Source organism: Nyctereutes procyonoides, unplaced genomic scaffold, assembly GCF_905146905.1.
Source record: "Nyctereutes procyonoides isolate TBG_1078 unplaced genomic scaffold, NYPRO_anot_genome, whole genome shotgun sequence".
Lineage (NCBI taxonomy): Eukaryota > Metazoa > Chordata > Mammalia > Carnivora > Canidae > Nyctereutes > Nyctereutes procyonoides.
Genome location: NW_026575043.1, coordinates 39,417,173 through 39,445,144, shown reverse-complemented (window position 1 = coordinate 39,445,144; position 27,972 = coordinate 39,417,173). Strand labels below are relative to the sequence as shown.

The 27,972-nt window shown below is 39.2% G+C and overlaps 1 protein-coding gene across 13 annotated transcripts in view; it reads left to right on the top strand.

The window, feature by feature from the left end:
• The window catches only part of DEPDC5 (DEP domain containing 5, GATOR1 subcomplex subunit), a 122,876-nt gene that overhangs the window by 21,028 nt on the left and 73,876 nt on the right, over nt 1-27,972 (top strand). For all 13 annotated transcript variants that reach the window (XR_008664070.1, XR_008664071.1, XM_055322368.1 and 10 more), the window contains exons 10-20: nt 906-967; nt 5,473-5,542; nt 5,850-5,922; nt 13,044-13,147; nt 13,435-13,509; nt 15,082-15,216; nt 16,045-16,106; nt 16,250-16,323; nt 21,038-21,107; nt 23,734-23,770; nt 24,529-24,649. Coding sequence is in view for 11 of the 13 variants with exons in the window: in XM_055322368.1 (XP_055178343.1) it covers nt 906-967; nt 5,473-5,542; nt 5,850-5,922; nt 13,044-13,147; nt 13,435-13,509; nt 15,082-15,216; nt 16,045-16,106; nt 16,250-16,323; nt 21,038-21,107; nt 23,734-23,770; nt 24,529-24,649 (883 nt within the window). In the remaining 2 variants the exon portion in view is untranslated. The remainder of the gene's footprint in view (nt 1-905; nt 968-5,472; nt 5,543-5,849; nt 5,923-13,043; nt 13,148-13,434; nt 13,510-15,081; nt 15,217-16,044; nt 16,107-16,249; nt 16,324-21,037; nt 21,108-23,733; nt 23,771-24,528; nt 24,650-27,972) is intronic.

The window sequence follows — 27,972 nt, the reverse complement described above, 5'->3', positions numbered from 1 at the left end:
CTTAAGTGCTGGTTGAAGTTCTCACTGGATAGACATTTCTGGTTTCCCCTAAGTTAGTATCATTTTATAGTAAGCTACTGACATTCTCTAAAAATGTGTCGTAAGATCTTTACAAATCGTCAAATGCCAAAATAAATCGAAGGTAAATATTTTACATATATACCCGTAATGGAAAATCTGACTTCTCAGATCTTTAATCATTCTACATGTACAGGTTGGAAGGTCATAAAGTCACTCGATGCCTAGGAACCAATACTTTGTTTGATATCGTTCATTTCTCTTCCTATCACTCACAGAAATCTTCATGTTTGTCTTATTTTATTAGAGTTACTATGTAATGAGCAGAGGCCTGCTATGAGATATGGTTACAGTGTCCAACACACCAGTCATATGTACATACAGTACATGTATTTTAAATTTGTGGTTAGCAAAATTACAAACTAATTTCTTTTTTTTTTTTTTTTTTTTTACAAACTAATTTCTGTTATGGGTCATCAGGGTCACTCAAGAACAGCAGGAACTGCAACTGATAATTCGGTGAATGCCCAGGGTCATCTTCTAACCAACTTTAAGCATCACTGTGAAAATAACGCACATTTAGGGGTTAGATGGTTCTCTCATTCTGAAGTTAACACTGCATTTTTCAGTCATCAAAGTATTTTCAATCTTGGCTTTTACCTTAGAGTCACAGCATCTACAGAGTGAAGCAAATATTAAATTTGGCTCAATTAGAAAGTCTAGAAAGTCTATAAACTACTTTTATACATCTGGCTTTTATGATCTTGTTTTAAGATATAGCAGAACCCACCTTGTCTTTGGTCCTATTTCTGCTACTTTACTGAGAGAAGATATTATAAACAAGAAATAAAGATAATCTTCACCCTCTTCTCATTGTTGCTTTTCAGGGGATCTATATTTTGAGAAAGCTGTGAATGGTTTCCTTGCTGATCTCTTTACCAAGTGGAAGGTATGTTTCTTATGCACTAAATCTCATTGTATAAATATTACTCATTGCAGATTTTAGAAATACACTATTTCTAGTAAGCTGCCTTTTTGTTTTTTAAGATTTTATTTATTTATTCATGAGAGACCCAGACAAAGAGGCAGAGACATAGGCAGAGGGAGAAGTAGGCTCCTTGAGGGAGCCTGATGTGGGAGTTGAACTTGGGACCCCAGGACCACGCCATGAGCTAAAGGCAGACCCTCAACCACTGAGCCACCTAGGCGTCTCTATTAACCTCTTTAATTAAAGTATTTTAAGTAAAGCCTAAATTGATAAAACTCTATATTTACATTGCTTTAACAACCTCAACATGATAAAGGTCATTTGTGGAAAACCCACAGCTGACATCAGACTAAATGGTGAAAGTGAAAATTTCCCCTTTAAGATTTAGGAACATGGTAAAGATGCCTGCTTTTACTGCTGGTATTCAGTGTTGTACTGGAACTTCTAGTGCACAACAACTAGAGAAGAAAAAGAAATAGAACGCATCTGTATTGGAAAAGAATACGTAAAACTATTTCTGTGCACAGATGAATTCTTATATATAGAAAATCCTAAAAAAATCCACAAAAAACTGTTAGAGCTGATAAATGGTATTTAGAAAGGTTTAGAAACCTAGAAAGGTTGCAAGGTAAAAAAATCAACACACACAATCAGTGTTTCATCAGTGATGAACAGTCTGAACAAGAAATTTAAAAACAACCCAATTTTAAAAAGGTAATTATTAAAAAAAAATTCCATTTACAAGAGCATCAGAGAGAATCAAATACTTTGGAATATTTACCCAAGGAGGTGCATGATTTGTATACTAAAACCTATAAAACCTTGCTGAAATAGATTAACAAAGATTTAAATAAATGAAAAACAACCCATGATCATAGATTGGAAGGTTTAATATTGTGAAAGTGCTAATACTACTCAAAACAAACTATAGTTCAGTTCCTATCAAAATCCCAATGGCCTTTTTTTTTTTTCCCACAGAAATGGAAAAACTGATTCTAAAATTTATGTGGAATTGCAAGGGATCCTGTATAGCCAAAACAACCTTGAGAAGGAACAGCAAAGTTGGAGGACTCTTACTTTCTAATTCCAGAACTTACTACAAAGCTAACATAGTCAAAACAGCGTTGTCTTGGCTTAAAGATAGATATATAAATCAATGGAATAGAGTTGAGAGTACAGAAATCAATCCATACATCCATGGTCAGTTGACTTTAGACAAGGATGTCAGGTCCATTCATGAGGGAAAGAATAGTCTCTCTTCAACAAATGGTTCTGAGTCAGCAACTGAGTGTCCAAATGCAAAAGAATGAATTTGGACTCTCACTTCATAGCCATATACAAAAATTAACTCAAGGTGGGGTACCTGGGTGTCTCAGTTGGTTAAGCATCTGACTTGTGATTTTGGCCCAGGTCATGATCTTAGAGTTGTGATATGGAGCCCTGTGTTCAGCTCCCCACTCAGCAGGGAATCAGCTTCTCTCCCTCTGCCCCTCCCCTCGCTTGAATGCTCTTTGTCTCTCTTAAAAATAAATAAATAAATAAACAATTATCTATCTATCTTTTAAAAAATTAACTCAAGGTGGATCAAAGACCTAAATTGGAAAGCTATTTGAGGTCACATTATATGGTGGGAAAGAGCATGGAGTTTGGGTAAAAGCAGACTGAGTTTAAAATTACGATTCTACTCTGATTTGCTTTATTTTTCCTTTCCTTTTTTTTTTTTTTTTTTTAATCTTGGAGTAGTCAGTCTCTCTGGGCCCCTATTCTCTTTTCTATAAAATGGAGGTAATAATAGTTCCTGCCTCACAAGGTGTGCATCTATACATAATAAGGTCTCAATAGGATCCTGGTCTCAATTGAATCTAAGTCCCATCTTCCTTAGCAACACAGGAGCAATATCCTTCAGCTCTGAAGGGTACAGAAGTAGAAATACAATGCTTGCCCCCAGAAAACTTACAGACCTGCTAGGGAGCTTGCATCTCCGTATTTGAAACAATAGCAAACCGTGTGTTTTAGGGGTTGGAATTTTATTTACCTTTGAATTTGGGCCTGGAAGGCTGAAGAAGGTTTGGATGGTTGGAAAGAAAGATGGAGAGGGTGTATCAGATGAACAGTTTGAGGAAAAAGATTTAGACAGGTTTGAGAGTGGGGTGTGGTCTTGGCACTTCACAGAGAGTTTATGTGGAGAATAATTAAGTAATGAGATGGATTAGAAGGATAGGGTCTCATCAAGACAGGTAGTTTGGACTTGACAGAAGTGTGGGAGTTATTAAAGATTCTCAAGCAAGAGACCAGTATGATCAAAGCCAGGGAGCATTTGAGGAAAGAAGAGTACAGCATCCAGGAGCAGTTTGGTGAAGGGACATGCTGGAATTAAGCAGACCAGCCCAGAGGCTTCTGCAGTTATGAGGCTTAACAGTGATCAGTCCTTTTTGACTGAATACAGCACCTGAAGTTTGGTGAGTAGGGGCTGAATAATGATTACCTTGGACCACATAATGGCCATTTCAGTATTGGGACTGTGAAAACCTTCAGTTCAAGTCTGGCTGAGTTGCCCCTTAGATGTCCCCTAACCCAAGATTCTGTGAGTGGATATATGTAATTAGATGTAGGGGAGGGGTTTGGGTTAGACTCAGTCATTAGTTTACAGGACTTCGTTCTTAGGATTTGTTTATATTTTAAAATCAAGATCTTTATTTTAAGATTTTTTAAAAAAAATTTATTCATGAGAGACAGAGAGAGGGAGAGGCAGAGACACAGGCAGAGGGAGAAGCAGGCTCCATGCAGGGAGCCCAATGCGGGACTCGATCCTGGGTCTCCAGGATCACACCCTAGTCCGAAGGCAGGTGCCAAACCGCTGAGCCACCCAGGTGTCCCAAGATCTTGATTTTAAAGCAGGAGCTTGAAAATGAATGAAAATAATTTCCTATAACCACTCTATTGATTTAAGGATGTTTGGTGAAGGTTGTTTATTCTTTATACCTTCTATCTAATAAGTTAAAGCTAGAACCGTGGACAGCAGGATTGGATATGGGAGTTTATGAATTCATTTCAGAGCCCAAAATATAGTGATGGTGGGAGTAATAGTAGTAGTAGTAGTAGTAGTAGTAGTAGTAGTAGTAGTTAGTAGTAGTAAGTAGTAGTAGGTAGTAGTAGTAGTAGTAGTAGTAGTCCTAGTTAACATTTATTGAGTATTTTGCCATACTAGGTATCTTGATAAGTGTTTTATCCACATTCTCTCTCTTAATCCTCTTGCCCCTGTTATACAGAGAAAGTACAGCTTAAAGAGGTTGGATAACTTGCCCATGATTAACAGTATGTTAAAGCAGAATGAAGATTCTAATCTGGTGCCATCCATTTACCAAGAGCTAGCCTGAGGTGATAACCTCTGTGCTGTCCTGTCTGTATTTTTATAACCCCAGGCCATATCACCTATTGAATGGTATCCTCATCATCACATGAGTTGAGAGGCTCATATGCCCACACCAGCCTGTTGTAAGGCATTTTTTTTTCTATGTATCACTTATACCAAAATCACATAAATTTGGAGTTGAGTTTGGAGCACTGGGTATCCAGTACATTATTTGGTGGCTAATGAAGATCTGCTCTTTCCTAGCACTCTCCTCTTGGTGCTATGTGGCTTGTATTTAGGAATTTCTGTCCACTTATGATACATCCATGGGGGAAAGTAAGGTGGTGTAATGTACTTCATGTTGTATATATACCCTACGTGGTGAATGCTGAATTGTGTAGTCAGTGAGTATGGTGGGTTAGAGATGGTCAGTGTAGGCTCTCATCTTCGAAGATCTGGGAGGAACTGAAACTGGGCTTGTTGGCTCACTGATGCAAACCAGATTTCATGCCATCTGTAAACACCCTCTTTCCAGAACGTTGATCTCCAGACTGTATGGAAATGTTCATTCTCACTAGTTCCTATTCCAATCCAAAGGTACTTCAGTGCTTTGGCTTCGACTCCTGCTTCTTTAAGCAGTTCCCAAGCCTCATTTTTTTAACAGTGGTAGGATGTGGGGATGTATTTGAGTCTCATGGATTCTCTTCTTGTTTCCTAAACTACTGTTGTGAAGAAATTTTTAAAACACTGTAAAGCAGGTATAAATACCATGATCCTTTGACCCTGGGGTGATCTAGCTCATGCTGAATCAAGAGCTAGGAGATACAAGACCCAATACTTATTGGTGATTTCCTGTTTTTAAAGCACTTTTGCATTCCGGGGACTATAGGTAACTTGTCCAAGTCATGTAGTGGTAAATTTCAGAGCCAGAACTCAATCCAGATCTTCTCATTCCAGCAGTGCTGTGTTCACTGAATTATGCAACCTATAATTATGTGGCATCATCCAATATAGTGTGCTGCCACTGAGCCTCCTAAAATTGGGAATATTATGTTAATGTAGGCCCCTTCATCGTGAAGTGAATAAAATAAACTTTTTCTCTACTCATTCCTAGGAGAAGAACTGTAGTCATGAAGTGACAGTGGTCCTATTTTCTAGAACTTTTTATGATGCAAAATCTCTTGGTGAGTAAGTCTTTCTCTTATAGTTCTTTCTTATTAAGCTAGCCACCCATTCCTTATAACTTTCCCTTTGCAGTGCTCATCTTGCCCACGTTTTCTGTTACGAGCATAGGGTAAAAAGGAAAATAGTCCATTAGTGGATGGATGAAGTTTGTGGCCCATGATTCATCTTAAAGCCAACCTGATACTTAATTTTATTCATTCATTCATTCATTCATTTGTTCATTTGTTTTAGTGTTGCAAATTTTCAACCCAGAGAAACTGAATTTCTCTTCTCACTCTGATCTACGTGTGTTGTTTTCTTTTTCAGATGAATTTCCTGAAATAAACCGAGCCTCAATTCGACAGGATCACAAGGGACGGTACTATGAAGACTTTTATAAGTATGTTTGAGTGCTTTACTAGGCCTTTTTTTTCTTAGATTTCATTTATTATTTGAGAGAGAGCGCATGAGTAAGCACAAGCATTGGGGCAGAGAGAGAGGGAGAAGTAGGTTCTCAGCTGAGCAGGAAGCCAGATGTGATGTGATGTGATGCATCCACCCCAGGACCCTGGATTCATGACCTGGGCCAGAGTCTTATGCTTAGCTTAACTGCTTAACCGACTGAACCACCCAGGTGCTCTCTATTCATTTGTTTGTTTAGTTGTTTCTTTCCTAACTTAAAAATAAATTAACCTTTTCATTTTGGAATAATTCTGGGTTTATTGAGAAGTTGCAGAGATAGCCCAGAGAGAGAGAGTTCCTATATACCCTTTATCCAGTTTTCCTGATAACATTTCATAACTAAGGTGCATTTGTCAAAACTGCAAGATTAGCCCTGGTGTATTACCATTAACAAAATTTCAGGTGGTTCTCAGATTTCACCAGTTTTTCCACATTATGTTCCAGGATCTAATCCAGGATACACATTGCATTTAGACTTTCCAAACTTTGTTCTGTGAAAAATTTCAAACACCCAGAAAAGAAGAATAAATAATACGATGAATTCACATACCCAATACCTAGATTTAACAGTTATTATTATGCCACATTTATTTCATCTGTTTTTGTTTGTTTCTTTGTTTCTTTGTTTTGCTTCATCTGTTTTTTTGGCTAGATTTTATTTTAGAGTAAATTATAGATATTGTGACATTTTGTTCTTCTGCATATCTAAAAAATAGGAGCATTTTCACACATAACCACAATATCATGGTCACATTGAGCAAAGGTAATTCTGTAATTTCCAATGTCTAATATTCAGATTTCATTAATGTCTCTGAAATAACTTATGTTTGATCTGCTTGTTAAATCTAAGTCTAAAGCAGTGAGAGCCTTCCTTTTTGTCTCCAAACATTGGATATACTGAAGAATCTGAGTTAATAGTCCTGCCATACTTTTCCACACAGAGAGAGGCAGAGGCATAGGCAGAAGCAGGCTCCCCATGAGGAACACGATGTAGGACTCAACTCCAAGACCCTGGGATCATGACCCAAGCCAAAGGGACAGACGCTCAACCACTGAGCCACCCAGGTGTCCCTGTAGGTTTTAAATGGATTGTTTTATTCTTCACTGGGGTACCAAGATTTTATGTTTAAGTAAAAAGCAACTCCTTTGATATGAAGCACATTTCCTTACCTTACTACACTTGTTAAAGCCCTTAGAGACTGCTTTTCTCAAACATATAACTGTCTTATTGGTTCAGTCTTGTTGTCTCAGACTATTTCCTTCTGCAACAGAGGAAGAACCCTTTGCTAGTTTCCCTTGCTACTTCAGACGAAATCAGTGTCTCTCTGTTTTGCAGTAACAGTTTACTATGTGTGTTTAGTTTATGTCTCAGATGGCCAATCTTCTCCCCTACCCCCAACCTGGAGCCTTAATCATATTTCTTTGTAGCTACTTCCTTCCTAAGTCTCGTGCCAAATTTGGCACCAAATGCCAATTTGTATTTTCCTCCCTTCTCAATTTTATGATAGCATTCTTAGATAATATATCTTTTATTCTTTTATGGTTATGTATATATATATGTATTTTTTTTAATTTTTATTTATTTATGATAGTCACACACAGAGAGAGAGAGACAGAGAGAGAGACAGAGAGGCAGAGACACAGGCAGAGGGAGAAGCAGGCTCCATGCACCGGGAGCCCGACGTGGGATTCGATCCCGAGTCTCCAGGATCGTGCCCTGGGCCAAAGGTGGGCGCCAAACCGCTGCGCCACCCAGGGATCCCTGTATATATTTTTAAAACTGTGATTGTGGATAAGCCCCAAAGAGTGACAGAAGTTATGGAAACTTTTTAGGCAGTTTTTTGAGCAACTTTTTAACTTTCTATTTCAAAAAATTTTAAATTATTAGAAAATTGAAAGAGGAATATAATGAATATCTATATACTTTTCACCTAGATTTATCAGTTGAATAGACATTGAATAGACATATGATATCTTATATTTCATTATCTATCTCCTAAGGCAAGGACATTGCAAAAGAATGTCAGGTTTTGGGGCACCTGGGTGGCTCAGTGGTTGAGCGTCTGCCTTTGGTTTAGATCATGATCCCTGGGTCCTGGGAACAAGTCCCACATCTGGCTCCCCACAGGGAGCCTGCTTCTCCCTCTGCCTATATCTTTGCCTATCTCTCTGTGTCTCTCATGAATAAAGAAATAAAATCTTTATTAAAAAAAAAAGAATGTCAGATTTTGCCAATTGTCCTAATATTCCTTATTGAGATGTTTTTCCTGATCCAGATTTCTTTCTAAAATCATGCATCATTTTTAGCTTAGATAATTGTTTTTACAATATGTTATTATAAAGTTTTCAAAGATAGAGATAAGTTGAATGAATTGTATAGTGATTACTTGTATACCTACCACCTGATGTTCCATAATTAACATTTTGCTATACTGTTGACCCTTGAACAACATGGATTTGAACTGCGTAGGTCCACTTATACATGGATTCTTTTGATAGATACAATACAGTACTGTAAAGGTATTTTCCTTATGATTGTCTTCTTTTTGAAAAAGATTTATTTATTTGAGAGAGAGAAAGAGTGCCTGTGCACACACACATGTGAGCAGAGAGAGGGAGAGAATCTCAAGCAGACTCCCTGTTGAGCACAGAATCGGATTCAGGGCTCGATCCCACAACCCTGAGATCATGGCCTGAGCCAGAATCAAGACAGACACTCAGCTGACTGAGCCACTCAGGCACTCCTCCTTATGATTTCCTTTTCTTTCTTTTTCTTTTTTTTTTTTTTAAAGATTTTATTGATTTTATTTACTTATTTATTTATTTGAGAGCAGAGAGCACAAATGTGGAGTGGCAGGGGAGAGGGGCAAAGGAAGGGGGAGAAGCAGCCTCATCACTGCCATTCCATGTCAAATACTCTATTTCTACAGCATCGTTTTTATTGCTATGTAGACATTACATTTGACTGCTAACTAGTATTGAACACTGAAGTGATTTTCAACTTTTCACTATTGTCAAAAGTTCTAATGAATGGTCTTACAGTGTTTAAGCACAACCTTAGTGTAACCTTATAACCTTAGTTATAACCTTATAACTTAGCATAATTTTAAGGATAAGTTCCCAGAAATGGAGTTATTGGGTCAATAATAATAATATATCTGTTAAGCTTTTCATTTGTATAACCAAAATTGCCCTGCAAAACCATTGAAGTAAAAAATCCTATTTTCCCACTAGCCATGTTATTTCTCTGTCCTTGCCAACACTGAATACTATTTTCTTCTTTTTTTTGACTCGTTCCCAATTGGAATGGAAGAAAAGTTATCTCCTTGAGTCTTAATAGTCTTTTTTTTTTATTACCAAGAGTAAATGTTTTCTCATGCTTTTTGGCCTTTGTATTTCTCTTTTGTGAATTATATATTCCTCTTCTTAGCTAATTTTTTCATCTTTTTATTTTTTATTTTTTTGTCTTTCCTCTTGTCTGACGTTACAGTCCAAAGGGAAGTTCTTTTAGTACTGTGGTATGTTTCTTCAGATCTTTTTTTGTTTAGCCCATTTTATTTTATTTTTTTAAGATTTTATTTTTTCTTAAGTTATCTCTGCACCCAATGTGGGACTTCAAACCTATGACCTCAAAATCAAGGGTCACTTATTTTACTGACTAAGCCAGCCAGGTGGCCCTGTTTAACCCATTTTAAAATTGGATGATTTTTTGGCTTGTTTTTTTTTTTTTAAGATTTTATTTATTTATTCATGAGAGAGGGAGAGAGAGAGAGATTGGCAGAGACACAGGCAGAGGGAAAAGCAGCCTCCATGCAGGGAGCCTGACATGGGACTCGACCTTGGGTCTCCAGGATCACACCCTGGGCTGAAGGCAGTGCTAAACCGCTGAGCCACCCAGGGTGTCCGCTTGTTTTGTTTTTAAAAAAATCAAATATACTTGGGTAGAGAGAATAGCATTGTGAACTTTCATATACCCATTACTCAAACAGTTATAAAGAGGATCATTTCATTTTTTGATACCTATAGGATATTTTGTCATAGTCTGAAATTTTACCATAATTTAATTCCTTGTTGGATATTTACTCTTTTTCTAATAAGAAAAAGATTTACTTATTTATTTTAGAGAATGCATAAGTGGGAGGTGCAGAGGGAGAGAGAATCTCAAACAGACTTTACGTTGAGTTTGGTGCTCAGTGCGAGGCTCAATATCTCAACCCTCAGATTATGACCCTGAGATTACAACCTGAGCCAAAACTATGAGTCAGATGCTTAACCAGCTGTACTACCCAGGCACCCCAATCTTTTTCTAATTTTTAAATTCAACTATGTATCACTGTGATAGATATATAGTTAATGCATTCTTTACTGTTTTTTGCTTTTTTTTTGAACAGTTTTGTGTTCATAGCAAAATTGAGAGAAGGTATAAGGATTTCCCATACACCCCTTTTACTTACACATACATAATGACCTTCTCTCTGTTATCAACCACTTTTACCAGACAGATACATTTATTACAATTAACGAACCTACACAGATGTTTCATAGTCACTTAAAGTCCGTAGGTTTACCTTAAGGTTCACTCTTGGTATTGTACTTTCGGTGGGATTGAACAAATATATAATGCCATGTCTCCCATCATTAATATCTTACAGTGTATTTTCACTGCCCTAAAAATCTTCAATGTCCCACTTACTCTTTCCTTTCCCCCTATGACATGATGTGGAACATCTTTTCATGTACTTATTTGCCATGTGTATCTTCTTTGATGAAGTGTCTGTTCAAGTCTTCTGCCTATTTTTAAATTGTTTTTTTTTATTGTTGAATTTTTAAGAGTTCTTTTTTTTTTTTTTTTTTTTTTTTAGTTTATTTATGATAGTCACACACACACAGAGAGAGAGAGGCAAAGACACAGGCAGAGGGAGAAGCAGGCTCCATGCACCGGGAGCCCGACGTGGGATTCGATCCCAGGTCTCCAGGATCGCGCCCTGGGCCAAAGGCAGGCGCTAAACCGCTGCGCCACCCAGGGATCCCAAGAGTTCTTTATGTATTTTGGATGACAGTCCTTTATTAAATATGCCTTGTCTTCTCATTCTCTTAACATTGTCTTTCCCAGAGCAGAAGTTTTTAAATTTTAATAAGGTCTAGCTTATCAATTTCTTTCTTTCATGGATTGTGGCTTTGGTATTTAATCTAAAAACTCATCATCCTACCCAGAGTCATTTAAGTTTTGTGCTATGTTAGCTTTTAGAAGTTTTACAATTTTACATTTTATAATAGGTCTATGACCTATTTTGAATTGCTTTCTAAATTTTCTGCCAAAACCCAGGATCGAACCATATTTTTAGTTAATTTTTATGAAGAGCGTAAAGTCTGTGTCTTTCTTTTTTTTTCTTTTGCGTGTGGATGTCCAGTTGTTCCAGCACCATTTGTTGAAAAGAATGTCTTTGTTCCATTATGTTGTCTTTGCTTCTTTGTCAAAGATCTGTTGATATATTTTAAGGATTCTGCTTCTGGGTCCTCTGTTCTGTTGCATTAATCTGTTTGTCTACTATTTCACCACTGCTACCCTGTCTTGATTACTGTAGCTTCTTGAAGTTGAATAGTGTTAGTCCTCCAACTTTGTTCTTCTCTTTCATATTGGGTTGGCTATTCTGGGTCCTATGTGTTTTCTTTCTTTTCTTTTCTCTTTCCTTTCCTTTCCTTTCCTTTCCTTTCCTTTCCTTTCCTTTCCTTTCTTTTCTTTTCTTTTAGATTTACTTATTTATTGTAGAGAGAGGGAGCAAGTGGGTGGGGGTGGGGGGGGAAGCAGAGGAAGGAGAGAGAGTCCTAAGCCGACTTAGCACTGAGCTTGGAGCCCAATATGGGGCTTGATCTCAATATCCTGAGATCATGACCTGAGCTGAAACCAAGAGTCAGACACTTAATTGACAGGGGCCACCCAGGTACCCCCTGTATATTTCTTTTTTTCCCCCCCCCTGTTTATTTCTTTAGGATAAGTTCATAGCATTAAAATTACTAGATTAATGCAAATGTATATATTTTCTTTTAAACCTAAATTTCATTTTTAGTAGTACATCCACATGGTTCAAAAATTTTAAGGTTGAGGTCTGCAGTAAACTGATACCCACCCATCACCGCCCCTTTATTTTAAGATTTTATTTTTATTTATTTTTATTTTTTATTTATTTTATTTTTTTTTTTAAGATTTTATTTTTAAGTTATCTCTATCCCCAAAGTGGGGCTCAAACTTACAACCCTGAGGTCAAGAGTTGCAAGCTGTACTGACTGAGCCAGCCAGGTGCCCCATTTTTACTTTATTTTATTTTAAGATTTTATTTTTAATCTCTACACCCAATGTGGGGTTCAAGCTCACAACCCTAGATCATGAGTCTCATGCTCAACTGAGTGAGCCAGCCAGGTACTTCTGCAGTCCCTTTCTACTAATCTAGTTCCCTGACCTAGATAGGTTTAGTGTGTGTGTGTGTGTGTGTGTGTGTGTGTGTGTGTGTGTGTATAAACATACATATATGGGGTGCCTGGGTGGCTCAGTGGTTGAGCGTCTGCCTTTGGCTCAGGTCGTGATCCTGGGGTCTTGGGATCGAGTACCGCATCAGGCTCCTTGCCGGGAACCTCTTTCTCCTCTTGCCTAGTTCTCTGGCTCTCTCTGGGTGTCTCTCATGAATAAATAAATAAAATCTAAAAAAAAAAAAAAAAAAAAACCCTAACCCATACATATAGATGTTTTCTTTTAGGCTTTTTATATACCACCTAATTGTAATTCATTATGTGAAAATTTCATATTCCCACTCAATGCTAGGCATTAATATAATCTCATGGCAATTTTAAAATACTTTCTTTTTTGTTTTCAATCTATGTGGCTGTTGATGTGATTACATTTCTTTGCTAATGTTTGTTACACACATTTGACTTTAATACTTATTATTACATGGTAAACTACCCTAATCTTGGGAATCCCATCTTCTCCTTTCCTTTGAAACCCTGTGAGTGGCCTGATGTATGTGATAGCTGTTTAGTATTTTATGACAATATTCCTTTCAGAGTGGTGGTGCAGAATGAGAGGAGAGAAGAGTGGACGTCACTCCTTGTGACCATTAAAAAACTCTTCATCCAGTATCCAGTGTTGGTACGACTGGAACAGGCAGGTACTGCATTCATATGATAGAACGTGTGGCAGGGAAAGGAAGTATAGGATGGAAGCTGGGAAATGAAGAGGTTCATGCTTGCTTCCTTCCTACTTCTGGGCATAGTTTCTGCTTCTAGTCAGGTTTCTATTTCCAGTTGGGTCCAGTTGTTCATTACATATGCAGTAAGTTCAATAACGTCCCTACTACAGGGTGGGAGGCCCTGCGGAGCCAGACACTTTCCACTTGGTTTTTTAGAGTTCATCTTTCATGAGATACTTTTCCTTCTCTTGTGTCATTTGCTTCAGAGGGCTTTCCTCAAGGCGACAATTCTACCTCAGCACAAGGAAACTACCTAGAGGCCATCAATTTGTCATTCAATGGTGAGTAAGGACACCAGCCATGGGAGCTGGCATCTTGCTTACCACATGGCTATGGACTTCTTTTTTTACTAATGTCCAAAGATCCAGATCCAGTTGATGATCTCCTCACCTACCTACCCCAGAGATGAACTGAAAGCAGTAACTTATGATTGGATGGTTATAATGGCCAACATTTAGCTCTTGGGTTTTTTTTTGTTGGAAATTAATGTGCTATTCTCATCTGCTTCTCATGGTAACCTGAGAGTAAAGAGCTAGAGGGAATCTTCCTTGGACTGTTTAACTAAAAACCTTGTTCTTGCTATTTTCTACCCCATCTCTCAATTGCTTCTAAGTAATTAAAAAAAATTTTTTTTAATTATAAAAGGAACCCATGTTTCTAGAATTCAAATAATAAGAGCTATATTAAGTAAAAATGAAGATCTCCCCCCTCCCACTACTGTCAGTTCCCTTCCAAAATGGAACCTTGTTAACAGCGTGGTATTGATTTCCTCTGAATGTTTGTCCCTGCGTTAATGTGTTAGCTGATATGCTTTGTTTGCAAATAACAGAAACCTACTGAATTGGTTTACACAAAAAGAGAAATTTACTCAGGATGTAGACACCTGGCACGGCCACCAGGAAAGGCTTGAACATCATGCAGACGATGGTGGGGACCAAAGTGGCTCTAGGAACTGCAACAGCAGGTATTCCTAGAGCAGTGTTCAGCTCCTAGCTCCGCTGTCAGCTCTCTACTCTGTTCAGAATTCTGTGTTCCCAGCGGAGTGATTGGCCTAGCTCTGGTTAGGCATCCCTCAGCACTGGCCAGTGGTAGAAGTGATGATATGTGGTTACTTCACTGTGCGTATAACCTGCCCATGTATCTATAAACCCAGGTGCTGGGGATTTTAAAGCACATGGTCTTGTATTAGTAAATCTTTTTGTCATATTAGAATATCTTTGGTTTTCTAAAGTAAGGACTGTATAGGACAGAAATAAAAATTAACTTGCCAGATTTACAAAGTCTACTCTTTTAAATATTATCTTAAATTAATATTTGATTTTTGTAAATTTCAATGCAGACTCATTTATGTATTGTTTAAATTAACATGAAATTTGAGCATTTAAGGCTACACAAGGCAAGTATTAGGCACCAATGAGGGGATGTTAACGAAGGCAACAGTAAGGTAGTCTTGTGTTCAAGCAGTTCTTTTTTTTATTTATGTATGTATGTATGTATGTATGTATGTATTAATGATAGTCACACACAGAGAGAGAGAGAGAGAGAGGCAGAGACACAGGCAGAGGGAGAAGCAGGCTCCATGCACCGGGAGCCCGACGTGGGATTCGATCCCGGGTCTCCAGGATCGCGCCCTGGGCCAAAGCAGGCGCCAAACTGCTGCGCCACCCAGGGATCCCCTCAAGCAGTTCTTAAAGTAGAAGGGAAGAGGCAGATATGCACATGACTAACTAGAATTCAGGCTATTGCTACAACAGAAACATGGGCAAAATACTCAGATCACAGAGAGGCTCTCCAGTGGCTGGTTTCTGAAAAGTTGTAACATCTTCATTCAAGAACTTTTGCTTCCTTTGAAGTGTTTGACAAGCACTACATCAACCGCAACTTTGACCGAACTGGGCAGATGTCTGTGGTGATCACGCCTGGGGTGGGTGTTTTTGAAGTGGACCGTCTACTTATGATCTTGACCAAGCAGCGGATGATAGATAATGGTAATGCTCCCTGGGCTGCACTGTCTCCAAGGGTTTAGAGCCTGACTTACTTTTAGAGCTCTGAGCTTTCCCTGGCTCTGTGTGTCAGAGATCCTGGGGATATGAATAATGTTAGGCAACGAAAAGAGTTCCATGATCAAATTGGTTTGGGAAACGCTGGGTCATACACAGTTTAGGCAGATTCCCTAATTGCAGGTTTTAATATGTTAGTATATCTTGTCTATCTCTAATGGGCATAACAGGTGCTCAGAGTTTCACAAACATATATGACCCCAGAGAACTATTTTGGAAACCCGTGTGTCATCAGCCTGTCTTGGGGAGAACCATCAAATCATCTGATCCAGTCCTCCCTCCATGATGTGCTATGCTTCCCTATTTTGTACCCCTTGTCCCATTAAATTTGTGCTTCAACAACAAGATGGAGGTGGAATGTAAATCCTGATTGCCAATAAAGCAGCTCCGTTAAACGATATGGATTGTTTTGCCTTTTTATTGAAATTACAAGGTTTCGTTTCTTTTCTGGCCTTGAAACTTTAGTAATGGAGTCCGGGGTTGTCTTTTTGACAAATCATGATCTACAAAGCAGTCAAAGGCTAATTGTGAAGCATTCAGTAATCGCAGGATGTGATGGGACCTGGTAAAGAGGAAATAGACAAAATGCATCTATTTACTTCTTTGCTATGTAGGCAAATGAAGTTATAAATCATAGGATAGGAAGTCTGCTTTGACTCATACCCTGACCCAGTTTAATAGTATTGTTAGTAGAGTGAGACACTTATTTCTGCTTCTTTCCACCCTCACCCCAAACTCTTTTTGTCTTTTTTTTAGGAATTGGTGTGGACTTGGTGTGCATGGGGGAGCAACCATTACATGCTGTCCCGCTATTCAAGGTCATTAGATTTTGGATTGCTTAATAATGGCCAGTTTCTACTACTAGGGTGATCTTGAGAACACTTTAAAACAGAAAAGCTGGAGCAGTTCCACATCCTGTTTGTTTCCTAGCTAATCTGTGTACTGGTTTTTTCTCTTCCAGCTGCATAATCGAAGTGCACCTCGTGATTCTCGTCTGGGCGATGACTATAATATTCCTCACTGGATAAACCACAGGTGGGTATAATTTTGATTCCTGGTAGATGGTAAGGGTTTTGAATAACCTCCTTGCCACTTTTTTCTTCACATTTGTTAAGTTCCTACTATTAAAGTCTTTTATCAAGAAAACCAAAGTTCCAGCATTTGCTTAGAGCTTCTGTACATGCAAAACAGTGGCAGTAATATAAGAACAGTCTAGGAGTAAAAAAAAAAAAGACAAATTTGAAGGTCTTATTTCTATTATTAGCTCCAGCTCCTATGATTCCCAACTCCCACAGACCATAGCAGAACAACATTGTGCCTGGCATTCTCCGTCTGTAGAAAAATCACCGTGCTCTTCTTCATGTGGGACAAGAGATAGGCCTCAGTGTTTCTTCTCATCAAAGCTCAGGGTGGTATCTCTTGTGCCTTTGTCAGTGCCACTGCTTTATTCCATCCTCATCTTTTTTAATAACTGCGATAATCTTAATAGTATGTCTGCTTCTGATCTCTCTTTCAGTCCATCCTTTAGATCAGGGTTTCTCAACCTGGACACTACTGCCCTGTGCATTGTAGGATGTTGAGCAGCATCCCTGACCTCCACCCACTAAAAGCCAATAGCACTCACTCCAGGGTGACGACCAAAGTGTTTGCAGGAACTGTGGCTAAGTGAATTTTTGTATCAGAAAACCTGGAGGGATTTAAACGATTTCTTGGAAATTTGCTGGTAGAGCTCATAACCTCCTGGAAACTAACTGTGAGAACTAGATATTCTCAAAACTGCCAAAATTGAAAAGCCTTGGGCTATTTCTTCTTTATAACGTTTTATGATATTTATTTTGTTTATTTTAGTTTTTAAAAGATTTTTATTTATTTGAGAGAAAGAGCAAGAGAGATCACAGAGGGAGAATGAGAAGCAGACCTACCACTGAGCAGGGAGCCTGGCGCAGGGTTCAATCCCAGGATCCTGAGATCATGACCTGAGCTGAAGGCAGACATTAAATGGACTGAGCCACCTAGGCACCCCTGTTTTATGATTTTTAAAAATGCCTTTAGGCTTATGGAAAATGCAGTTGAAACCTTTGGAAACTGGGGAGGAATATCATTTAGCCTTAAAACAAAAAAAAAAATTAAAAATACAAAGTGTCTGCTGCATTGCCACATGCCTCCTAGGTGGCAGGATCCTCCCTCACCCCTACATTGAGAATTAGTTTTTTAGACCAGTGGTTTTCTTCTTTCCTTTCCAATTTTTTTCTTAAGCAACAGCCACCCCTGCCCCCTCCTTTTTTAGGTAAAAGTCTTGCTTTTTTTTTTTTTAAAGATTTTATTTATTTATTCATGAGAGACAACAGAGAGAAAGAGAGGCAGAGACACAAGCAGAGGGAGAAGCAGGCTCCTCACAGGGAGCCTGACTTGGGACTCGATCCCGGGTCTCCAGGGTCACACCCTAGGCTGAAGGTGGCACTAAACCTCTGAGCCACCCAGGCGTCCCAAGTAAAAGTCTTACTTGCAACTAAATATATAGTAGTGAAAAAGTCTTAGTGTTCCTCTGTGTCCTCAGTAGGCCCGGATATGGCACCAAGGGACCCTGGAGGTCTGGGACCAGTGTCTGTCAACCACTGTCATACCTGGTTACCAGAGTCATTTTATGAAAACTAAATCCTGTTGTTCTTTTTCTCTGATTCCTCCTGCTGGCTTGATGAAGACTAAAGTTTTTGATAACCGAGGCCTCCTCTCCCACCTCTTGCCTTCTTTTATTCTGCATAGCAGATGTACACATCTCACTCTTCTGAGCCTTTCTGCCTATAGGGCCTCTCCACCTGCCCTCTTCTTCACAAATGCCTGTTATCCTCTAAGACCTGGCCCCAACATCTCTTTTGTGAGTCCTTCCTGTGCTGTCCTGGGTAGCCAATAGCCACTTTCTTGTTAGTACTTCTAGAGCATTCTGCCCTACCCTGGGTGGTCTGTTTTAATCTGACACTCCATGAGGGGCAGATGATCGCTGGCTCATGCACTAAGCTTAAAAAGAATCTTCCGTTTTGTTTTCTATTTAGTTGTAAATATTTTCTAGAGACCAGCTTAAAAATTCATCACAGATGTTGATTTCAGCCTTGAGGTTTTTCCTTTATCTTTGTTATGGGCCATAGTGTCCTCGTGTGGTGGTTGCTGCTGGTCAGCTGTAATCATTCATAGGTGAAGAACCAATAAGGAACAGTGGCCTGGCCAGCTGTGTAAGGTCACCCAGTACTCCTGTTCTGAGTATGCCTCTCTCAGGGAGCCCAGTGAGAGACTCTCAGGTTGGTGATCCGTGTTATTCCGTTATGTGCATGTATATGTGACTCTTCAGTGATGCTCAGTTTTTTATGTTGTCATTGCATTGCTTGACGAAGTCACTTTAAGAAAAAGTGCCTGCTTCCTAAGACTATGCCTTCAGGATCTTCTTTATCTTGTATTTTGTTTACTTACTATCATTTCAAAAACTTGATTCAAGTAAAATAATACTTTGAACTTTTTTGTTTTCACTTAATTCAGAGCACAGTGTATCTTCTTTTTTGTCAGCTCTCTAATTAGTTTTGGATTTGTAATCTTTGAATAGACATTCAGATGCTTTGGCACATAAGAAAATAGCTACTGTTTAATTATACACCATATTTCGGGGTTTTATGTTTAGGAAATAATTAAAGGACAGAGTAGCTGTAGCACACAAAAATTATATATGAATTTAAGCACTGTAATTTCCTTGGATTTTAATTAATAATAACTTGAAGGTTTCCTGATTCATCACTTTATTTTTCATCCCAAATTGGCTCTCTGATGGCATTTAAGATGGGCAATAGATTCACACAGGTGGCTTCAGAATCTGAGAGCTGGGATGGCCTGGGGTCTGCTTTTCACTTCTCAGTGTGAGCCTTGTTTGCTTGAGCCAGGACAGGAGCAAAGAGGGCTCATGGCCTGAGATACATGGCTCCTCATAGGGGCCATTGTTCTCATCCTGTCCTCAAGCTTCTTCAGAAGCCTCTCACAAGGCCAGAGAGCTTACCTGAAGCATAATCAAATTGTCTTCATTGAAAAATTATCACTCTCAATGTATTATTGGCTAGTAATGAAAATAGACGCAAAAAAGTAAATTAATAGAAGATACGTAAGAGTTCTAAAACTGGAATGTGGGGGATATCACAGATGATACCTGGAGTCTGTTGTAGAGATCATAAAGACCCTCCAATCACACAGTATAGGTGAGGAACCCGAGTCCCAGAGAGATAAAGTAGCTTGCAAGAGTTGGACAGTGAGTTTGGGATGACTGGGTGGCTCAGCGGTTGGGCGCCTGCCTTTGGCTCAGGTCGTGATCCCAGGAAACGGGATCTAGTCTCACATCAGGCTCCCTGTGAGGAGCCTGCTTCTCCCTCTGCTTGTGTCTCTGCCTCTCTCAATCTATCTCTCATGAATAAATAAATATATCTTAAAAAAAAAAAAGAGTTGAACAACAAGTTCATGGCAAAGCTGACGCTCTTGGTTTAAACCATTTGAAATTGTGGTAGTAGACTGATTTTGACCTTCAAACAGCAACTTCTTGTAGATAAATCTAATAGAAACCCATTCTTCTGGCTAACATCATTTTACCACTCAGATCTTTTTATTTTTATTTATTTATATATTTTTTCAAATTTTTATTTAAATTCTAGTTAATTAACATATAGTGTAATATTGGTTTCTGGAGTAGTATTTAATGATTCATCACTTCTACTTACATCTTTCTTTCACATCTTTCTTCTCTACATGGCGGTTTCCTTGGTACCACTCTTAGGGGTCAAGTGCCAGGGGCTGGTTGGACTCCAGGCCTGATTGCAGTTAATATTCTTATGTTCTTATGAACATAAAGTGTTGGTTACTAGGATTGCCCTACAATCTACTGGTTAGCTATAGATACTGTTTTTTTTTTTTTTTTTTTTTTTATGATCAGAGTTATGGAAGGTGTGGATTGGTTAGTATTCAAAACATCTTTCTCGTAAATTAATTATAGATAAAAGAGAATACAGAGACATGCCTGAGAAATGGAAAAGGCTGTACAGCCTCTATTTTACATTCATTCAGTATATCCAGGGCCAAATCGGGTTTCCCAATTTTCTTGTGTGCCTGATATTAGTGCATTAAGATACGTTTTTCAAAAGGATAGGAATTTGATGGTTTGATTTCTTCCTTCCTTCCTTCCTTCCTTCCTTCCTTCCTTCCTTCCTTCCTTCCTTCCTTCCAGTAGGTTCCATGGCCAGTGTGGAACCCAGTATGGGGCTTGAACTCACAACCTGAGATTGAGACTTGAGCTGAGATCAAGAGTCAGATGCTCAACTGACTGAGCCACCACACACCCCATCTTTTCTTGAGACCACTTTTTTCTTTCCTTGCCTGAGCTATTCTTGCTTACCAAATGCCCTTCAACCCATGACTGAAAAGGATCAAGATGCAAAAGTATGATGTGAATAGAATTAATCCCTGCCACAAGGAGGAAATTCTCATCCAGTTAGAAATCAGGGCTAGTGTGAAACAGTTTATGGAAAATAAAAGAACAGTGATTAAAACTGTATTTAATGTTTTATGGTAATTACAGAACAAGTTAGAGGAATCAGTGAAGCCTGAGAGTTATAAGAGATACAAGAGTTACAGTTACAAGAGGGCTAATCCACAGCTGGGGTTTTAACTGTGTCTTGAAGTTTAAAATGAAAGGGGCTTAGATTAATGACACTTTTTTCTTTCACAGTTTCTATACGTCCAAAAGTCAGCTCTTTTGTAACAGTTTCACCCCACGAATAAAACTGGCGGGAAAGAAGGTAGGTGTCACCAACCTACAGAGCCTTCAGAGACTGTCACACACCAATATGGTTATTTTAATCCTGAGATATGCCCTTCTCCCCCATGGTCTTGAGTAAGTTTAAGAAATTTGACTTAGAACTTTATGATTTTCCACATTAGATACATCAATAATAAGGCAAACCTCAGACTTATGATGTGACTCATTGATTCAAATACTGGGACCTCTCAGATACCTTTGGGGTCAAAGACATGGGCATGCATGGGTCAAAGACATGGGCATGCATTACAGCTAAGGGGATATAATGATGAAAAGAGCAAATCTTAGTAGTAATTAAAGAATTGCAAATTCAAACAAGAATAGAGATTATTGGGGCACGTGGGTGGCTCAGTGGTTGAGCATCTATCTGCCTTTGGCTCAGGTTGTGATCCCAGGGTCCTGAGATTGAGTCCCATGTTGGGCTCCTTGCGGGCAGCTTGCTTCTCCCTCTGCCTGTATCTCTCCCTCTTTCTGTGTCTCTTATGAATAAATAAATAAAATCTTAAAAAAAAAAAGAATAGAAGTTATTATTATTATTATTTAAAGATTTTATTTATTCATGAGAGACACAAAGAGGGAGGCAGAGACATAGGCAGAGGGAAAAGCAGGCTCCTTGCAGGGAGCCCAATATGGAACTTGAATCCTGGACCTGGGATCACGCCCTAAGCCAAAGGCAGATGCTCAACTGCTGAGCCACTGAAGCATCCCGAATAGAGATTATTTTTTGCTCACCAAATGGGCTTATTTTATTTTACTTTATTTTTTAAAGGTTTTTATTTTTAAGTAATTGCTACACCCAAAGTGGGGCTTGAACTTACAACCGTGAGATCAAGATTCGCATGCTCTACTGACTGAGCCAGCCAGGCACTCCTGCATACCAATTAGGCTTAAAATAATTCTACCAAGTCCTGGAAAAAGTGGTGACATTGGGGCTTGAGTACCTGGTTGATATACCATACTTGTGAAAAGCAGTTCAGCCATGTGTATGAAAAGCAGTGCAAATGTTCTTGCCACTTGATCAGATAATTCCATTTTTGACTGTGTGGTCTAAGGAAAAACTTGAGGATATTGAATGGGAATAAGGTCTTGGTTCAGTACTATTTATAATAGTTGAAAATAATAGGGAAATCATTAAATAAACCATGAGCTATCCACTCAATGGAATATATTCACAGCCAATAAAAATGCCAGTTTTAAGAACTTTAAAAGGTGTTTTTTAATAAAATTATTGCAATTTTTTTAAAGGTTTTATTTATTTATTCATGAGAGACACAGAGAAAGAGGCAGAGACACAGGCCGAGGGAGAAGCAGGCTCTCTGCAGGGAGCCCGATGTGGGACTCAATCCTAGCACTCTGGGATCACACCCTGAGCTGAAGGCAGACACTCAACCGTTGAGCCACCGAGGTATCCCTAAAGGGTGTTTTTGATGTCGTATGAAGAGACAAAGAGACTTAGTTATACAGGTGGCATAGCAGGGTGTTCTCACCTATCTACCTGTTTCTGCCAGAGCTGAACTCTGAAAGGTGTCCCATTGTGGCTATGTATCAGGACCATTTCTTCCTTTTTTGGGGGTGAAGGATTAATTTTACTCTTTTAATAAGGAAAATGTTAATTTTGAGGAATATGAGGACTCCTAAAATAAGCCATGTCTAATAGTAAAGTGCTAGAAGAGGCTCTGCCCAGAAAGGGCACCTCCTGCCCTCTGAGGTTTTATGCTTTCATCACAACCCTTCAGGGCAAAATGGGACACAGAGGAACTTTTCTGCAACATGATTATTTTATCTCTTTTTTAAAGATTTATTTATTAGAGAGAAAGCATGCATGTGTGCATGAGAGCAATGGGAGGGGCAGAGAGCAAGGGAGAGAAAGAATCTCCAGCAGATTCCCCACTAAGCGTGGAGCCCAATGCAGGGCTTGATCTTACAACCCTGAGATTATGATCTGAGCTGAAATCAAGAGTTGGATGCTTAAACAACTGACCCACCCAGGTGCCCTTGCAACATGATCATTTTAAAGAAGAAAGAATGAGTATTGTTATGAAAAGTTTAAAGGGTCTTGAGAAAGATTTCTTTGGAAAGAAAGAAAAGCTCTTTCCATTTTCTCTCTACTTCTGTATGGCATTTCAGCAAATTGTGTGATTTACCAAATGCTGACCTCTTGCAGGTGTAGGCAGACCAGTGAGAGTACCGTGCTGAATGGGAGAAGTGTGCATGCAGGGTTTGGGGTCAGGTGGAAGCTAGCCATGGTAGGACACACACACCAGTGACTGACCAAGAACATGAAGGACTGGGCTTGGATTTTGGCTCTGCCACCTGCTAACTGTGTGACTTCAAGCAAGTCCCCTTTTCTCTCTAGAATTGAATATCCTTTCCTGTGAGGTGGGGTACATGCCCCCATTGGATAAGAGTTTTGAGGGTGAACAAGGTATGAGGTGGGCCTAGTAGGGTCCAACACAGAGGTAGATGGGTCTCAAGTGTTCCCTCCTTTACAGTGAGGGGGAGGGCCTGCTCTCTGTCCTGGGGAGCATCCACCTACATATTGTGCCTTGTGATAAGTTCTATTCTGGCAGAGGAGGGAGTGATTAATTATCTATTTAATTTTACAGCCTGCCTCTGAGAAAGCAAAAAATGGCCGTGATACATGTGAGTATTTTTGAGACCTCCTTTCCTTACTTTTAGAAAGAGTCTGCTAAGTCATGGCAACAAGATTATGTGGTGTTGCATAAGTAGTTCACAGTCAAGTTGGATACTTGAGTTGCCTTTGGAAGGTCCCTTAACCACTATGTATTTTTTTGTCCTGTCAGCTGCAAAATGGATGGTGACAAACCTTGTTTTTCCTTTCAATAGGTCAGTTGTAGGGATTGAGTAGAAAGTTTTAAAGTACTAGCCATACTACATATTAGAATGATCTTTTTAAGTGGGGATCACATAAGAATGAAAAACTATCAAAACTTTTCCTTTTATTTAGTGCTATACTATTTTTTAAAGATTTTTTATTTATTTTGAGAGGGAGAGAGAGAGAGAGAGAGAGAGAGAGAGAGAGCAAGCGAGCAGGGGGAGGGGCAGTGGGAAAGGGAGAGACCATCTAAAGTAGGCTCCATGCTAAGCATGAAGCCCAGTGTGGGGCTTGATCTCACAACTGTGAGATCATGAGCTAAGCCAAAATCAAGAGTCAGATGCTTAACTAACTGAGCCACCCAAGCGCCCCTAGTGCTATACTATTTTCTGTATAACTTTGACATGTAAATCATTTACACATCAGATGAATGGGTTATTATCCCACTTTTCTTGGTGGGACATGATAGGGATCATCTGTGCCTTATGGATTTTGATGAAGGGCCTCTGAAAGTATCTGGTTGAAATGTGTTTTAATGATAACTCATGTGATTTATGCATTTCAGCTCTCGGGACTCCAAAAGAATCTGAGAACGCCCTTCCCATCCAAGTAGATTATGATGCCTATGATGCTCAAGTGTTCAGGCTGCCAGGCCCATCCCGGGCTCAGCGCCTTGCCACCTGCAGGTTTTTGCCACATTCACTTTGGGGTGGATATAAAAATTGCTTGGGAAAAATCTGAGGGCCTGTAGGGACTTTCATGAGAGCAACCTAAAAAATGTCTTCAATTAAAATTAGCCAAAGGAAAGCTATACCATATAAACCATTGGGGATTCTGTTTCCAGGTTCTCTGGCCCACCCATTTTCTTAGTTATATTAACAAGAAGTATTATTCCCAGATAAGGAGAATGTTCTGCTTTTTCTTTTTTGTTCTGTTTTGTTTTGTTTTCTACTTTTTCTAACCAAGATGGACAGGACAAGTCACAGATTTTAGAATCTTCTCACTGGGCTGCCACTAATATGTATAGAATTCTAGGGCCCACAGTTTCTTTTGGATTTTTTATTCCCAGAGAACAAGAGACTTTTTTCTTTCTTTCTTTTCTTTTCTTTTCTTTTCTTTTCTTTTCTTTTCTTTTCTTTTCTTTTCTTTTCTTTTCTTTTCTTTTCTTTCTTTTCTTTTCCTTTTCTTTTCTTTTCTTTTCTTTTCTTTCTTTTCTTTTCTTTCTTTTCTTTCTTTCTTTCTTTCTTTCTTTCTCTCTCTCTCTCTCTCTCTCTCTCTCTCTCTCTCTCCTTCCCTCCCTCCCTCCCTCCCTCCCTTTCTCCCTATCTATATTAAAGATTTTATTTATTTATTCATGAGACACAGAGAGAGAGAAACAGAGGCAGAGACACAGACAGAGGGGAGAAGCAGGCTCCCTGCAAGGAGCCTGATGTGGCACTTGATCCTGGATCCTGGGATCATGCCCTGAGCCAAAGGCAGTCACTCAACTGCTGAGCCACTCAGGCATCCCAAGACTTTTCTTTCTTTACTGGCGTTTCAAATTCACTACATGGTATTTTGGTCATACAATCGTCTTTAATTGTGATATAGTGAGATTTACCAATATATTCATTTCTGATCTTATGTAAAAAAAAGACATCCTTAACCCAGGGCTTCCCTCCTCTGGTGGACCAAATACCATGAATCTATTTTCCAGATTTTTTAAATATGCAAGTTTATTTAAGCATGAGTGATTGGAAGAATATTCATCCCTTCATGTTGACAAATGAGCTTATAGTAGCCACATGATTGTCTTCTGTCCTTTTTCCTCATCCCATCCTAAGATGAAAACATAGAGCACGTAGACAAAACATTTCCTAAATGTTGGGAACATTTAGTGCCATTGACTATAGCTCTCCCACACGTAAATGCTGCTTAGAGGCTCAGTAGTGCTTTCTTTTTGAGTATTTAATAATGCTTTCATGGTTCAAGATCCTTAGTTTTCTTTTTTTAAAGATTTTATTTATTTATTCATGAGAGATAGAGAGGCAGAGACATAGGCAGAGGGAGAAGCAGGCTCCTTGTGGGGAGGCCGATGCGAGACTTGATCCCAGGACCCCAGGATCATGCTCTGAGCCAAAGGCAGACGCTCAACCACTGAGACACAGGTACTGATTTTCTTTTATTCTCTCTCTCTCTCTTTTTTTTTTAAGGTTTTATTTATTTATTCATGAGACACACACACACAGACAGAGAGAGAGAGAGAGAGAGAGAGGCAGAGACACAGGCAGAGGGAGAAGCAGGCTTCCTGCAAGGAGCCCGATGTGGGACTTGATCCTGGATCCCGGGATCACGCCCTGAGTGGAATGGCAGATGCTCAACTGCTGAGTCACCCAGGCGTCCCTGATTTTCTTTATTCTAATCAAAAATGGCAAGACCTGGTATTTCAGAGACCTAGGTTACGTGTACCCTGAGGGAGCAGACCATATTTTAAACCGTGCTTTGCCCTCTGCATAGGACTGAGCATACACTGGTGTCCAAATAATCACTGTTGCAATAATGTACATGCAGTCAGCCCAGGGATCTATTTTTAAGGCTGTTTAAACTCTGATTTAAGACAAAATCCTTCCAGGTGGGAAGAGAACAGCTCTGATGCCAGAGGGGAAGCCCTATCTGTAGTTACTAACTTTTCTATTCTTAATTTTTGTCTCCCCATGGGGCTTCTCCCTTTTTAATCCTTCCTTTTTACTGCTTCCAGAGGTTTCCCCTTTAGGGAGTTTTATGTTTTAATAAAGGCATACTGTTTTTTAAACCTTTGTTAAGGAAATGTTCAGACATGCTCAAATAGAGTAATGAAGAATGATCATGTCTTCTCAGTCTAATTTTATTACTTCCCACATTTTACATTTTGCTGGAGTATTCTAAAACAAATCCCCTTTTTTAAACCTGTAAATATTATAGTATATGTCTCTAACATAAGTTTTTTTTTAATATTTTATTTACTTGAGAGAGCGTGAGAGAGAGCATAAATGAGGGGAGAGACAGAGGCAGTGGGAAAGGGAGAGGGAGACTCTTCACTGAGCAGGGAGCCTGACATGGGACTCGATCCCAGGACCCTCGGTTCATGACCTAAGCCAATGGCAGATGCTTCACTGAGTGAGCTACCTAGGCACCCCAAGGATTTTTTTTTTTAAGATTTTATTTATTTATTTGACAGAGAGATAGAACACAAGCAGGGGCAGCAGCAGGCAGAGGGAGAGGGAGAAGTGGACTCCACTGAGCAGAGAGCCCGATGTGGGGCTCCATCTGAGGACTCTGGGATCATGACCTGAAGCTAACTCAGACTGTTAACGAACTGAGCCACCCAGGCACCCTCTAACAAATAAGAATGAAAAAGGAATTTCCACAAGTACCACAATTAACAGTAATTCTTTAATATCTTCTAATAGCCAGTCTATATTCAGATTTCCCAGTGGTTTCAAAAATGAGTTTTTACAGTTGGTTGATTTGGGATCTAAAAAAGATGGAGACATTGTATTTGGAATGGCTTTTTTCTGTGACAGTAGATTGCATCACTTTCTTCATTTGGCTGATTGTTGTGTCATAATGTTTAACTTGTGCTCTCTTCTCTGGATTTCCTGTAAGCTAGCAATTACCTCCAGAGGCTTGATTAGATTTAGGCTCAGTTTTTCGTGTAGGAAGACTCCAAAGATGGCACTGTGTACTTTTTCTTGCATTGTATCATATCTTGTTCATTTGCCCCATTTTCAGTGATATGAGATGGATTGGTGGGATCAAGTAGGGTCAGATTGGAGCAGTCACTGCTTTATAGCTATGACCATGGGACTTGGGCCATTTGAGAACTGTCAGTTCTGACACAGTGTCTCAAGCTGGTCAGGGCAGAATTCCCACTCATAGATCACACTGGGCATTTTTGGTATTGATTTCCCAAGTAGCTTGGACTGGAGATGGGTTTTGGTGTTTTAGTTCTAGGTGGGGCAGCATCACTTGCTTGTTGGTAACTCATTGC